Source organism: Cebus imitator, unplaced genomic scaffold (assembly GCF_001604975.1).
Source record: "Cebus imitator isolate Cc_AM_T3 unplaced genomic scaffold, Cebus_imitator-1.0 Scaffold156, whole genome shotgun sequence".
In the NCBI taxonomy this organism is placed as follows: domain Eukaryota; kingdom Metazoa; phylum Chordata; class Mammalia; order Primates; family Cebidae; genus Cebus; species Cebus imitator.
The window spans coordinates 93,413-110,078 of NW_016107471.1; the positions used below are offsets into that span (position 1 = coordinate 93,413).

At 37.2% G+C, this 16,666-nt stretch overlaps 1 protein-coding gene across 2 annotated transcripts in view; it reads right to left on the bottom strand.

The window, feature by feature from the left end:
- The window catches only part of PAWR (pro-apoptotic WT1 regulator), a 99,574-nt gene that overhangs the window by 21,534 nt on the left and 61,374 nt on the right, over positions 1-16,666 (bottom strand). For both annotated transcript variants that reach the window (XM_017543460.2, XM_037743833.1), the window contains exons 3-4: positions 15,922-16,053; positions 6,343-6,377 (exon numbers count right to left, since the gene is read on the bottom strand). In XM_017543460.2, coding sequence (XP_017398949.1) covers positions 6,343-6,377; positions 15,922-16,053 — 167 coding nt within the window. The remainder of the gene's footprint in view (positions 1-6,342; positions 6,378-15,921; positions 16,054-16,666) is intronic.

The following is a 16,666-nucleotide window of genomic DNA, read 5'->3' on the forward strand; positions in this document are numbered from 1 at the left end:
CCACGAATCTGGCTGATTTTTCTGGTTTTGACCCTTGACCAACAAACCAAGGAAGTTTTACTCTACTTGGTGGTTCTCAAAACAAGATCTACTTACTGATTAAAACAATGATAATAAAGTTCCATTTAGAAAAAAAAAAAAGTTAACATTGTGTTGCAACATCTTACTTGAATGAAAACTATGTTTCTAAATAAATTATTCATCTCTAAACTTGAACAGGTTCTAGTCAGTTTCTTATGAAAGAGCTTTGAGAATGAAGTTGAGAACTAAAGTACTGGCCGTCCCAACCTTTTTGGCAACAGGGGGCAGTTTGATAGACGATAATTTTTCCATGGACCAGGGGTTGGCAGGGAGGATAGTTTTGGGATGAAACTGTTCCACCTCAGATCATCAGGGATTAGATTCTCATAAGGGAGCATGTAACCTAGATTCCTCACATGAGCAGTTCACAATAGGGTTTGCACTCCTATAAGAATCTAATGCTGCTGCTGATCTGGAAGGAATGAGGCAAAGCTCAGGCAGTAATGCTCACCTACTGCTTACTTCCTGCTGTGTGGACTGGTTCCTAACAAGCCATGGACAGGTAGTAGTCCACAGCCCGAGGGTTGGGGACACCTGGCTTAAAGTATTTCACAGTGTCTCAAATTAAATGCATTTATGTTATGTAGAAGTCTTATCATTTAAACAATGGCAAAGGTTTAGTTTATTGAACCATTTACCCAGAGTTAGTTCTGCTATAAAACAACTTAGGTTGTTTTAGGTATTTCTAAAAAATTTACCTTCTAAATTTAGGTATTTCTAAAAATCAATGTGCTATGCATAAATCACCCAATCAAAACATGAGGGGGCCAGGCATGGTAGCTCATGCCTATAAATCCCAGCACTTTGGGAGGTCAAGATGGGTGAATCACTTGAGATCAGGAGTTTGAGACCAGCCTGGCTAACATGGTGAAACACCATCTCTACTGAAATACAAAAATTGGCCAGGCATGGTGGCAGGTACCTATAATCCCAGCTACTTGGGAGGCTGGGGCAGGATAATTGCTTGAGCTCAGGAGGTAAAGGTTCCTTGAGCCCAGGAGGTGGAGGTTGCAGTGAGCCAGGATCAAGGACTGCACTGCAGCCTGGGTGACAGCGTGAGACTCCACCTCAGAAAAAAGGGAGTGGTAATACAGAAAATGGGGTTACAGGTACAATGTTCTAAAACTTCATCAGTGACACATTAAAAAAGATAGGAGCCTAATGTAAAATAGTAGTACAGTTTTATAGGTTAAATAGCTATGAAATACATAAATACAGCATTTTAATCTTGAAAAAGAAGTGACGCTTCCTCATAGAAGCTGGCAGCAGAAGAGTTGTAGCTTGTGGGTTAATATGAAGTGTGAGAAAGAAGATATCTGAAATTAGACTTGAAGTTGTAACATCACCTGTGGAAATGACAGGGACAGGAGGCAAGGTAATTCCGGGCAAAAGAGGGTAGTCCCGGCAAGGGTCCCACCCTCAACCCTTGAACCATGGCCCAAAGTGAGAACATGCATTCCTGTTTTCCTGCTCAAATACTGCCTTTTCCAAAACCACCCATGGCCCGCCCTGCTCCCCTTCCTGTGCCCGTAAAAACCCCTAGCTCCACCAGAGGAGTGAGGAGAGGAAGAGGAAGAGAAGCAGCTTGATTTCAGAGGAACAGCTTGACAGCGCTGCTCCAGGGAGAGATTATCTTCCCACTCCATCCCCTTTACAGCTCCCCTTTCACTGCCAATATAATCCTCCATATTCACCACTCTTCAATTCATTCATGTGACCTGATTTTTCCTAGACACTGAACAAGACCTCAGGTGCCATGAGTGCAAATGCTAAAGAATGTCACACTGACGCTCTGCCATCGCTAGCAGAGAGCAACTGCCTCACATGAAAAGGCAGAGGACCAACTGAACTGTTTAACACTTAAACTGTCCATAGACAGCAAAGGTAAAAGAGCACTGACTGTAACACTCCTTCTGGGACTTCAGGGGTAATGAGCATCCCCCCCAGATACTGCCATAGGGACAGTACAGAATTCCTTACTGCCAGCATCCAAAAGGCTCACCCCTGCTCTTGCATTTGCTCACCTACACTCCCCCTCCCATGAGAGGAAGAATGCAGCGGATTTGAGTGAGTGGAATTTGCCCCTGTCGCACCAAAGTGCCCGGTAGGTCCAGTGCCCATGCACTCCAATTCCTGCCCGCAAAGGGGTCAGGGAAACTTTCCTGCTTCAAAAGCAAACCTGTAACTCATACCGAGATATCTGGTAGATGTTTGCCAGGTATGCCTGAAAGAATTTTGTGTATTCCTATGTAGCTTGGTTGAGCTGGGTAAGGTTTTCAGCATTTACCCTAGCATTTATGGTGAACAAAATCGTGTATAAGCAAAGGCAAAATTTGAGTTAGGGTCAAATTGTTCCCTAATGTATGAATTAGGACCAATTTGCATTTTTAAAACAAGCATTATAGCAGAATTGACTTTGCAAGAAAATTCTGACCCTGAAGAAAAAGAATCTTAGTCATGTTTTATCCAAATAAAGTAAACAGAAATTATGGGTCCCCACAGCAGTGATAGTGAGGATTTCTGTTATATTTATACTACATTTCATTTAAAAGGCAGAAATCACTCAGTTGATACTAGCCATTATTTAGAGAACTTAAAAGGTGAAGATACTCATGTTACATTAGGTGAAGAGCAAGCCAGAATGTGACACTGCACATCCATTATTCTCACAGTTATACATATAAAAAGCCTAGGAAAAAAAAATGGAAAAAGTGAAAGCAATGCTAATAGTGCTTGACTTAGAGTATGGTGAGAATTTCTAATCCTAACTTTCTGTATTTCTTAAATCTTAGATAGTGGGTATGCATTACTTTATTTAAATGGAGAAAACAATGTTTAAGTTGTATAAAGTTTCTATCTTGATCATATGCAGTAGTTGCAAAAAGTATTAAGAAAAGTCCTGATGAAGCTACATGAATTATAAAACTATAATAATACTGTGAAACACTGCGGATATGAAATAAGGCTTAACATCAACATTTTGGCTAAGGTTAATTTTTCCTGACATTCATATCTTGATGTGTCCATGCTCTTTATAAAAACAAAAACTAACAATATTTCCTCTCTTTCTGTTCAGAGAGAATGTGGTAAGAGTTCACTAAACTAAACAAAGCCTTTTCCTTCATCTGTCAAAGACATGCCTGCCCTGGCTGCCGCCTGATGAGGCTAACTATTGGATAATGTATGTGAAAGTGCTTTACAAACTACTAAACCTATTAAGGTTACTTGGAGGGGGGAAGAGGGGAGTGCTGAGAACCACATATTACTTTGCGCAAATGTTTCTTAATAAAATAATTAATACTAAATTAAACATATTTGTGAAAAAAAGCCAGTTAAGAACTAACTGAATGCTAAAACAGTATTTGTCTTGTTTCCCCTGTTGTTTATTTTATTTAGAGTTGGGATCTCACCATCTCCCAAGCTGGAGTTAGGTGGCATGATCATGGGAGACTCAGGGGCTCAAGTGAGCTTCCCATCTCACATTTCAGTCTCTCTAGTGTAGCTAAGACTATAAGTGCTTACGACAGCACCCGACTAATGTTTTTCTTTTTCTTTCTATTTTTTTTTTTTAAGAGATGGAGTCTTGCTGTGTTGATCAAGCTGGTCTCAAATTCCTGGCCCTCAAGCAGTCTTTCCCCCTTAGCCATCTGAGTTGCTGGGATTATAGGCACAAGCCACTACATCAACCTCTCCTGTTGTTTATGGATAGTAAGTTCCCATACCCTGGCTAATCCTGCCCTTTTAAGTCCTTCAGGCTATCTTGCCTTCTCTTTTCTTTTTTAAAAGTCTTTAACCAATGTACCATAAACTTTCCAAATAAAAATTCTGTTAAAAAAATTATAAAACCATACATTCAAATAAATCTGGGTTTCTGAACCTTCTAATGACTTTAAGAGTTATTTCTAGCTATATATATACATATAATTTCTCGTAAGTTATTTGGTTTACTGAAAATATTTTCTATTTTCAGTTATGTATATATATGTTATTAGGTTTACTGAAAATATTTTCTAACATATGATGCCAAGTTTCTTTTACCCTAGTCTCTCTTTTCTTCATTCCCATTAGTTGGCAGACACCCTCACTAAGAAACATCTGTTCTCTAGTCACTGCTATAACTTGCTGACAGAATAATGAAAATAATGAACTGTTGATATAAAGCATAATACATTTCTACTAGTTAAGAGACAATTTCATATATAGATTTTAGGTTTTTGTTAGTGTCTTTTTTTTCTTTTTAGATGGTATTAAAATGGAGGTGTAAACCAATAAAAAAATGATGAGAAACCTTAAGATATTTATATCACTATTAAACAGGGGTAAACCTTTGAAAACTGCTCTAGTTTTCAAAATAACAGGCCACATGCTCTAGGCTATGAAAATACAAGTATGAAAAGTACAAATTCATGGAAATGTCACAAGTAATGGTCTCAAAAGTTTCACAAAAATTTGTACCAAAAGAATAATTTTCTTTCTGATTTAACACAATGAAATGTAAATAAAGCTTTTGATAGGATTTATAAAATTATTCCCCTCTTGATTCTGAGAACACAATTTGAAAAGTGTCATTCATAATTTAAGATTATTATTTAGTAAGAACTAAATGTGTACGATCCATACAACCAACCTGGTAAGTTGCCACAGGTTATCTTTAGTCTCCAAACCAAAAACTTGGTTTGCTAAAAGTTTTTTGGTTTGAGAATGTGGTTTAGGAACAGGCCACATCATGGCTATTTCATAATTATTTCTGGAAAAAGAAAAAGGATTTTTTCCAGCTTAAACTATTAATGGTAAGTAAAATTATCAGGCAATGTACACATGTTAAAAAAAAAAAAAAAAACAGGTTTCATTATACCTACATCAAAATTACCCAGAAATGAAAATAAAAGTAGTAACAGTAGCAAATGTATTGAGTGTTTTTCCATGTGCCAGAAACTATTTCAGATTTAATCACTGTTGTTGATTATCTTGGACTTCTCATCTCTTTCTATGGCTAATAAATACTGGAGCCCTTGACAAAAATTAAATTTTATTTTTACATAACAGCATAAAAATTAGAGTATTGGTTAGTGTTTTATTGTAGATTAAACAGCTAAAATATTTTAAATTTCAACATACAAACACAAATAGATGAAAATAAGCGGTTTATATGTATAAATCTAGGCAGATGGTCTTACACAGTTAATAAAAATGTGGGTGCCAGAGTAAGGCTGCCTGAGTTCAAATCCAGATTTTACTGTTGACTAGGTTTATAACCCCAGAAAAATTATTCTACTTATTTAATCTCATGTCTCTCATCTATAAAACGGAAATAAATATTATATCTGTCTTTTAAGATAATCATGAGAATTGAAAGAACTCTATGTAAAGCACTTTAGACACAGTAAATATTTAGTAAGATTTATCATTCTACGATTATTAACACAAGTATGACCATATGCTTCTGCAACCTTTATGGCCTCAAGGGGGAAGAAGGAAGTTAATATCCTAGACACCTCCACTGAAAAACTTCTCGCACCCAATTCTGAATTTCTTCCTATACAAGACAAACACATTCTCTGGTAGAAGTGTTACTCATTGTGTACAGGTGGTGCAATGGATTGAACTATGTCCTCCCAAAATTCATATGTTGAAGTCATATCCTCAGTGAGATGGTATTTAAAGGTGGAGCCTTTGGGAGATAATTGGGTTTAAATGAGGTCACAAGGATGAGGGCTTCATGATGTGATTAGTTCCTTTATAAAGAAGGGACCTCAGAAAGCTTACTTTCCTTCTTCGTCCCTCTTTCTCTCTGAGGACACAGTGAAAAAGTGGCTACCTGCAAGGCAGGAAGACAGTCCTCACCAGAACCTGACAATGGTGGACATACGGCCTCCAGAAATGTGAGAAAATTAATTTCTGTTGCTTAAGCCACCAGTCTATGGTATTTTGTTATAGCACTCCAAGCTACCTAATACTGATGGGTCTACTTGTATTTCCAATGTTCAAATATATGAGAAATAGCAATTCTAGGCATTTATTTTGCAAATTTCATCAGACCCTTGCAAATTCATGGTCAGTTTTCAAAGACTGTTGGCATGTCAGAATAAGCCATGGTCAGGCAGACATTATACTCCTGCTTACAATGTAATGTATTTTTAAGAGCACAATAATAAGGTTTCTTACTTTTCAATAAGCTACTTTAAACAGTTCTAGTTAAGTCAATGTCAGACAGACGTTACAATCATGTCTATAATGTGTTTAAGTCATAAGGATTCTTACCTTTTATATCTGCCTGAAACTGTTCTAGATGGGTCCTGTAAAGTAAAAATAATTATGTATCAGTTTGAGCATGTATGTATACAGCTACTGACTATGACTATATAAAATAGCTGATAAAGAATACCTAATTTTGAAAAGACCAATTTGAAGCAATTACTATTTTTAAAAATTCACATTGCTGGTGAAACAAAACAAGAGTCTACGTTTGATTTTTCAACCCAAATCAATCACTTTTTTTAAAATTATGTTTTTAACACAGAAGTATTTTAAAAGCTCAGAAAATGGACAAGGGTGGGGGCATCATTCATCACCCAGTCAGCTTAAATCCTTTTGAAAGTCAAGGGGCATTAAAAAGTACCACCATTATATTCTTTATATACTCCCCTTTGTCTTTTTTATGCCATCAATTTTTCTAAAACTTACAACTCACTATATGCATATAGCAATTAGTTCTTATTTTTAAAGACTATATATACAGCTAAAAATGAAAAGTGAAAAAGTACATTTTAATATTGTGCTGATTCTAAGCTACTAAAAACAAAGACTGCTGAAAGTTCACATTAATCATTGGGGTGGAAAAATTATAACCTTCCAAATAACTAGGCAGTCATTTCTCTGTTCAAACTTTTGACAGTCTAGGTTCTCCAAACACTTTTGTAGTTTCATTTTAATAAAACAGGTCAAAATCAAATGATGTCTTTAAAAATTGATATTAACTTTTTTCCTAATTAATCATAAGGTTCCCAAGAGAGATCCTACAATTAAAGAAGTCCTCATCTGATTAAAGTAAAAGAGTAAGTTACTTTTTTTTTTTTATTTTTATTTTTTAATTGTACTTTGAGTTCTGGGGTACGTGTGCAAAATGAGCAGGTTTGTTACACAGATGTACACCTGCCGTGGTGGTTTGCTGCATCCATCACCCCAACATCTACATTAGGTATCTCTCCTAATACTATCCCTCCCCTAGACCCCCAGCCCCGACAGGCCCCAGTGTGTGAGGCTCCCCTCCTGTGTCCAGGTGTTCTCATTGTTCAACTCCCACTTATGAATGAGAACATGCAGTGTTTAGTTTTCTATTCTTGTGTTAGTTTCCTGAGAATGATGGTTTCCAGCTTCATCCATGTCTCTGCAAAGGACATGAACTCATCCTTTTTTATGACTGCATTGTATTACATGGTGTATAGGTGCCACATTTTCTTTATCCAGTCTATCACTGATGGGCATTTGGGTTGGTTCCAAGTCTTTGCTATTGTGAACAGTAAACATATGTGTGCATACGTCTTTATAGCAGAATGATTTATACTCCTTTGGGTATATACCCAGTAATGGGATTGCTGGGTCAAAAGGTATTTCTGGTTCTAGATCCTTGAGGAATCACCACACTGTCTTCCACAATGGTTGAATAATTTACACTCTCACCAAAAGTATAAAAGTGTTCCTATTTCTCCACATTCTCTCTGGCATTTGGTGTCTCCTGACTTTTTAATGATCACCATTCTAAGTGGCATGATATGGTATCTCATAGTTTTGATTTGCATTTCTCTAATGATCAGTGATGATGAGCTTTTTTTCATATATTTGTTGGCAGCATTAATGTCTCCTTTTCAGAAGTGACTGTTCATATCCTTCACCCACTTTTTGATGTTTTTTTTTTTTCTTGTAAATGTGTTTCTTTGTAGATTATTAGCCTTTTGTCGGATGGACAGATTGCAAAAATTTTCTCCCATTCTGTAGCTTGCCTGTTCTAATGATAGTTTCTTTTGCTGTGCAGTTCTTTATTTTAATTAGATCCCATCTGTCTATTTTGGCTTCTGTTGCCATTGCTTTTGGTGTTTTCTTCATGAAGTCTTTGCCCATGCCTATGTCCTGAATGGTATTGCCTAGGTTTTCTTCTAGGGTTTTGATGGTTTTAGGTCTTACATTTAAGTCTTTAATCCATATTGAGTTAATTTTTTTAAAAGGTATAAGGAAGAGATCCAGTTTCAGCTTTCTGCATATGGCTAGCCAGTTTTCCCAACATCATTGGAAGTTCTGGCCAGGGCAATCAAGCAAGAGAAAGAAATAAGGGGTATTCAATTAGGAAAAGAGAAAGTGAAATTGTCTCTATTTGCAGATGACATGATTGTATATTTAGAATACCCCATTGTCTCAACAGCCCAAAATCTCCTTAAGCTGATAAGCAACTTCAGGAAAGTCTCAGGATACAAAAATCACAATCATTCCTATATACCAATAACACCGAGAGCCAAATCATGAGTGAGCTCGCATTCACAATTGCTACAAAGAGAATACCTAAGTACCTAAGAGTACAACTTACAAGGGATATGAAGGACCTCTTCAAGGACAACTGCAAACCACTGCTCAAGGAAATAAGTGAGGGCACAAACAAATGGAAAAACATTCCATGTTCATGATTAGGAAGAATCAATATCATGAAAATGGCCATACTGCCCAAAGTAATTTATAGATTCAATACTATCCCCATCAAACTACCATTGACTTTCTTCACAGAACTGGAAAAAACTACTTTAAATTTCATATGGAATCAAAAAAGAACCCACATAGCCAAGATAATCCTAAGCAAAAAGAACAAAGCTGGTGGCACCATGCTACCTGGCTTCAAATTATATTACAAGGCTACAGAAATCAAAACACCATGGTACTGGTACCAAAACAGATATATAGACCAATGGAAAAATAAGCTACCTTTAAAAAATAACCAGTTCCAGAGTAAAAGAGTAAATACTGACTGCAGGATGCAATAAAAGACTAGCAATGTGGGGAACCAGTAGATCAAAGTTCCAACCAGATGGGCTACTCAGTAGCTAGAAGCCTATGGGTTTAACCTCTATCAATGTCTCCTTATCTCTAAAATGGAATAACAGTACCTATTTTACTGGGTTGATGTGGAGATTACATGACATAAGTGAGTAAAATTAGCATAATCCCTTCCAAACAGACTTTCAATTTCAATTTGATAGCTAAAACAAACAGAAAACTAGGATATGGAAAAATCTTTATTGAATTTTCTGCATGCAATTTGAATAAGTCTGTCTTAATTTTTCCAAGTCAGTAAATTCCCATTACAGAAGCCTGTATCACCTAGTTTAACATAATTTTTTTTCTGAGGCAGAGTCTTGCTCTGTTGTCCAGGCTGGGAGTGTAGTGGCACCGTCTTAGCTCACCACAATCTCCACCTCCCAGGTTCAAGCGATTCTCCTGCCTCAGCCTCCCAAGTAGCTGGGACTACACGTATGTGCCACCATGCCCAGCTAATTTTTTTTATTTTTCATACAGATAGGGTTTCACACTATGTTGGCCAGACTGGTCTCAAACTCCTGACCTCGTGATCTGCCCGCCTCAGCCTCCAAAAGTGCTGGGGTTACAGGCATGGGCCACCATGCCTGGCCCTTAATTTTTTTTTTTTTGGAAGAGAGTCTCACTCTGTTGCCCAGGTGGGATTACAGTGGTGCGACCTCACCTCACCACAGCCTCTGCCTCCTGGGTTCAAGCGATTCTCCTTGCCTCAGCCTCCTGAGTAGCTGGGACTACAGGCACACACCACCGTGCCCAGTTAATTTTTGCATTTTTAGTAGAGACAGGGTTTCACTATGTTTGCCAGGCTGGTGTTGAACTCCTGACCTGGTGATCCGCTCGCCTCAGCCTCCCAAAGTGCTGGGATTATAGGTATGAGCCACCATGCCCGGCCTATAATTTTAATCTCAATTTTACATGTATATGTCTTATTTTCTAAGTAAAACATCAAGTATCTGACAGATACGGACCCTCCACTACCAATTCCTTTCTTTCTCCTCCCAAACACCAGCTCACCTAGTATGCAATAAATATAGATTGACAACTTAGGGAAATAACTTCTTATGCAGTTACAAAAAAGTACCACTTGGGAAGTAACCAGTTGCAGGAAATAACCAGGTCAAAGAATACTTGAGTGACTGTGTATGCGGGCTTGACCCCATAAACAGGCTTAGTTCTGGGGAAGCCAAGCCTTGACAGTTGATACAAAGACATTTTAACCCTTTCTGAGCATCAGGTATTCTTACAGCAGGGACAACAACAAAACCTGGCAAGCAAACTTTAAAGAGTTTCTTTTCTGCCTGTCATTAAGCAGGTATCTGTTAATCTGTGCTTTTGCACCAAACATGTAAAACAAATCCCCTATATAGACATTTAGATGGTTATTTAAAGTAGAAAGAAAAATTAAGCTCATGTGTACTCACACAAAGTATACGTTATCAATGTGAGTGATAACAATTTATACAGAAGTTTTCCCAGCTGGACACAGTGGCTCATGCCTGTAATTCTAGCACTTTGGAAGGCTGATGGGGGTGGATCACTTGAGCCCATGAGGTCAAAATCAGCCTAGATAAAACTCTGTCTCTACATAAAATACAAAAATTAGCTGGGTTGTGGTGGCATGCACCTGAAGTCCCAGCTACTCAGGAGGCTGAGGTGGGTGGACTGCTTGAACTCAGGAGGCAAAGGTTGCAGTCAGCTGAGATCACATTACTATACTCCAGCCTGTGCAACGGAGCGAGATGTTTTCTCAAAAAAAAGGTTTTTTCCCCTGCTAGTTTCACAAACAGTATTTGGATTAACATTTTGCAAACAGCTTCTTTTATTAAATTCCCTAATACAACTCTATATGAACTAAAACTAAGGCATATAATTTCTGTCTACACATGCATGAGAAAAAAAATGCCAGAATCTCTAAAACAAAGTTCTAAAACATCACATATCATTTCTCTCATATCTCTCTCATTTTGGTTATATTTGAAACATCTCAGAATATGCCACATCAGCTTGATTGCCCAGATTGCCTTTTACTGAAATGAAGTCAGCAGATTTGCTAAATGAGAGCAACCCTTACTAGATTTGCTACTTTGTGAGTTACTGGCATATCAACTGAAATGGTATGAATAACTTGGCAACAAACACTATTCTGAGGCTTAAAACAGACATTTTCTGTAATATGGTAAAACTTAGAGTAATAGAGATGTAGAGGAGAATTTTAACAAAAACAAATGTAAAATGGAGGGCATTTTCAGCAACTCTAAATTGCAGTGGCATTATAATAATTTCACACTTTGACCCAATCATAAGTGACTTAAAAGTCGGTATCAGACAAGTTTTGAGTTAAGTATGCTAACCAGAAGTCATGTAAAAATATCAGATTTCTACATTTCTCTACAGTTGTTTTGTTTTGTTTTAAACATTTAGTCACTTAAAACATACCTCAGTAAGTTTTACACAGTATTTTCCACACTGCTAGCTTGATGCAGTTGATAAAATTAGAATTCCCACATACTAGGATGGTGTGAAAGTAATTGCGGTTTTTGCCATTATAGTCATTCCATGCTCACGTCTGAGATGTATAAATAATCAGAATTTAAGCTATACTTATTTGTTGTATATAGTTAATATTTCAATAGTTAAGATTTTGATTCAGACAGACAACACTTAAGTTTATTCTTTATTGGTGGATTTGAATATGGTCTTTTATTAAAGATTATACATCTTGTAGCTAAATGTTAATTTAAAGTGATTCTTGTAATCAAAGTATGAACTTTAGGCCAGGCACAGTGGCTCACGCCTGTAATCCCAACACTTTCGGGGGCTAATGCGGGCAAATCACCTAAGATCAAGAGTTTGAGACCAGCCTGGCCAATGTGGTAAAACCCTGTCTCTACTAAAAAGACAACAATGAACCAGGCATAGAGGTGGGTGCCTGTAATCCCAGCTACTGAGGATGCTGAGGCAGGAGAATCACCTGAACCAAGGAGGCAGAGACTGCAATGAGATAAGATAGTGCCACTGTACTCTAGCCTGGGTGACAGAGCAAGACTCCATCTCAAAAAACAAAAAAAAACAAAAAAAAACAAAAAAAACCTTTAACAGTAAAATGTTCTGCACACTGGATAGATTATATTAGTAAGATTAGAGACTGGGAGGGGCAGTAGCCTTCTCATGTGTATTTAAAATGGGCAATTAGAGGTGGAGTTTAAAGTAATTTCTATATCCTGGCCAGAAAGAGAAAACTGGGCATATCTTAAATTAGAAATGTTAGATAGAAAAAACAAAATTAACCTACATGGTAGAGTAAAAAAGCCCCTTATAATTTTTTTTTAGTTTTATTTTTAATTGACAAATAATAATTATATATGTATGGTATATGAAGTGTTATTTTGATTTCAATACATGTATATATTATGGAAGGATCAAATTACAGTAACTAGCAGTAACTAGCATGTCCATCTAATATATTTTGGATGTCTCCTCCAAATCTCATGTCTCCTGTTGAAATGTCATCTCCAATGTTGGAGGTGGGGCCTGTTGGGAGATGACTGGCATGGCAGTGGATTTCTCATGAATGGTTTAGCACCAATGAGTTCTGGCTAAGAGTCTGGGACCTGCTCCCTCTCTCTCTTGCTCCTGCTCCTGTCATGTGATATGCCTGCTTCCACTTTCCCTTCCACCATGAGCAGCTCTCTGAGGGCCTCATGAAAAGCTGAGATATTGGTGCCATGCTTGTACAGCCTGTAGAACTGTGAGGCAATTAAACCTCTTTTTCTTATAAATTACCCAATCTCAGGTATCTCTTTATAGCAATGCAAAAAATAGCCTACACAGAATTACCTTAAATACTTATCACTTCTTTTTTTTCTTTTCTTTTTTTTGAGACACAGTTTTCTTTTCTTTTTTCTTCAGACACAACCTGTCACCCAGGTTGGAGTGCAGTGGTATGAACTCAGCTCACTGCAAACTCTGCCTCCAAGGTTCAACTAATTCTCGTGCCTCAGCCTCTTGAGTAGCTGGGATTATAGGTGAGCACCACCATACTCAGCTAATTGCTGTATTTTTAGTAGAGACACGGTTTCGCATATTGGCCAGGCTGGTCTTGAACCTCTGGCATCAAGTCATTCACCCACTTTGGCCTCCCAAAGTGCTGGGATTACAGGCGTGAGCCACCACACCAAGCTCTTATCATTTGTTTCTGGTGAGAACATTTAAAATACTCATATATTTTGAAATATACATTATTATGAACTATAATCACCTTGCTGGGCAATAAAACAGAAATTATTCCTCCTATCTAACTGTAACTTTGCACCCATTAATCAGCGCTTCTCCTCTCTCCATCTAGCCTAGCCTCTGGTAATCACCATTCTACTCTCTACTTCTATGAGTTTGACTTTTTTGGATTTCACATATAAGTGAGATCATTGCAACGAAATGGATGAGGGTAAAGGACATTATGTTCACTGAAATAAGTCCCTAGTAATTTTAAGGAGGAAAATGCTTCACATTCTTACATGTTAGAACAAAATTCTACATAAATATAAACATCACCTTAGATGTTTTAACTATATTTCTGTAGCCACAAAAATTTCCAGGCAAAGGAACAACTATATAATTATTAGGCACTTTAATAATTACTACTCCATATTAAATAGGGGGAAAAATGGAGAAATACAGTAGTCCTTTTTCTCTTATCCAAGCTTTCACTTTCTAGTTTCAGTTACCCATGATCAAGCCTGGTCCAAAAACATTAAATGGAAAACTCGAGAAATAAACAACTCACAAACTTTAAATTGTGAGCTGTCCTCACTAGCATGATGAAACCTGGTGCTGTCCTGTTCCATCCTGCCCAGGGCCTGAATTATTCCTTTGTGAAACATATCCACAGTGTCTATGCTCCTACCTGTTAGTGACTTGGAAGCTACCTTGGTTATCGGATTGACTGTTGTGGTATCCCAGTTTTCATGTTCAAATAACTTTTTAGTTTTCTTAATAATTACCCCAAAGTACAAGAGTAGTGATGCTGGCAATTCAGATCTGCCAAAGAGAAGCTGTAAAGTGCTTCCTTTAAGTGAGAAGGTGAAAGTTCTCAACTTAATAATAAAAGAAAGAAAAATCATATCCTGAGGTTGCTAAGATTTATGATAAGAACAAATCTTCTATTAAATTGTAAAGAAGGAAAAAGAAATCTGTGCATGGTATATATAGTGTTCAGTACTATCTATGATTTCAGGCATCCATTGGAAGGTTCGGAACATAACTCCCTTTGATAAGGGGGGGACTGCTATACAAGTATCATTGAAACTTCTTGTAAAAAGTACAACTGTTAAGACTGGTACTGGTCTTAAAACTTTCAAAGACTATGTAATTAGATCTTCCCAAAACCCCTAAGTCTGTTATACAACTGATTTCAAATATACTTTTTCTGAAATAATCTTCCTTGCAATGGGATGGTTTCTATTACTAAAGGGAAGTGGAAAGATCTATGTAGAGCTGAAAAAATGTTGGCAAAGCACAAACTGTTTTGTGTAAGTTTAAATAAAACATTCTGCTTTACTCAGGCTTATAATGATCAATAAGGAAATCCCTATGAACACAGTCTTTACAGGTGCAGTGGCAGATCAGAACTTGTAATGTATAAACAAGTATAATAGCGTAAGTGAAATAAGATCAGACAAATACAAGCCCAGATGAATACAGCAAAATAATACTGATGTTATTCAAATAACCTAGCAACAAAGTCACAGCCCTCAGTAAAATTATGGCATAACATGCTAACTGGCCCTCGGGACTAACTTAAAATATCTATATTGGCATGTATAATTTAGTATGATATACTGTTGAAGAATATATATGCAGAATATGACTGAAGAATAAAATTTCTGTAATGTATAACTGATAAAGAAAACGAAAAATAAACTAGAGCTTTATCAAATTAACAAGATTTTAAAAGGAAAAACTCATCCTTCCTCTTCCTTTCCTGAACAATTAAGTGCTAAAGCCATTAGGTATGGCAGAGTAACATGGAGAGGAAACACAATGGCTCAGACCAGGGTATCAGAATATGAGAACCTGTCATAAAGAAGAACTGCTTGGCATAAAGAATTCAAGTCCAAGCAAACTAAGGAGACTGCCCACATAGCAGAGCTCATTCAGTCTGACCTAAGAAATCAGAGCCTGAGCAGAATAAGGAAGATTTGTTCAAAGCAGGGAAGGAAACACTTCATTCCTGAGGCAAGGTCAGAAAGGGAGTCTCATAAAGGGGCAGCCAGAGTCCCAAGTGGGATTCTTTTCAGGAGGGTGGCTCAGAAAAGAGTGACAGAACTTTAGAAGGGTAAAGACTGTCTACCCTTCAAAGGCAACCTGGCATGGGGTATTCTGTGCCAGAGCCCAGGCAGGATGAAGTGAATGTCCACATGGAGTGGCAGTCTGGCCTGGAGGTCTCAAAACCTAATCATGTTGACGAAGGGTCCCCATGGAGGAGCAATCCTACATGAGTTATCCGAATCTCAGCAGGAACAAAGAGAGGCCCTATGGCAGAACAGCCTGTCAAAAGATGCCCAAGCCAGAAAAGGGTGAAGAGAGTGAAGACGTGCTTAAGGGGAGCCCCACATGTGATGTCAGAACCCACTTTGGTAAGGAAGGCATAAGCAGGAGGAAAGATGGTAATGGGAGATATATTACTACATACAACTCAAGAACCATAATTGAAAAATTGCCATTAAAATAGATAGTGACTTCCTGGTATTTTTAAATACTCACCTGCAGCAGATAGGAACTGCCTGGGTCTAGTAAGTTTACAGCTTCATTCTGCATAGTGTTCTGTTGTGTAATTGCATCTTCTCGTTTCCGCTCTTTCTGCCCTGCTTCATCATCTTCATACTCATCTAAGCACTGAAAGAAAAAAAGTTTCCATTTTATTTCCACTATTAATAGACTGTTTCAATAGTATGTGAAAATATATTTTGATAGCATTAAAGAAATATTTGTGCATTCAGAAATTAGTTTATACAATGTTTTTCTTTCAGCAATATATACATTTAATTCCTATAAATTAAATTATCTGCTTAAAAATTATACTTCCATATCCATACCACTGCCAACAAATCTTTTCCCTAAACTCCAACCACCAGTGACAGGCATTTCTTAAAGGAAAAGTTCATTCATTCTTTATCATTCATTCAGTAAGTTAACTACGTCTCCCTTAAACAAGGCATTCTGCAGAAGGTAACAAAGGATACACTAAAGAAATGAAATTTATACTCTAGTAGGAAAGATAATACATATATAGATAGATAACACTGAAAGGCCATTTTCTAGCTTTATATTCTATGAGAATATAAAGGAAGAGTATCTTTATGTGGGGAGTTAGGAAAGACTATAAGAAAATCTAGTAATTTAAAGAATGGTTACAATTTGGAATTGTAGATGCTAACAAAAAGAATTACAGATGTAACAGCATATTGAAAAACCTACAAGAGAGGGTTGCTAAAAAACGGAATCAACA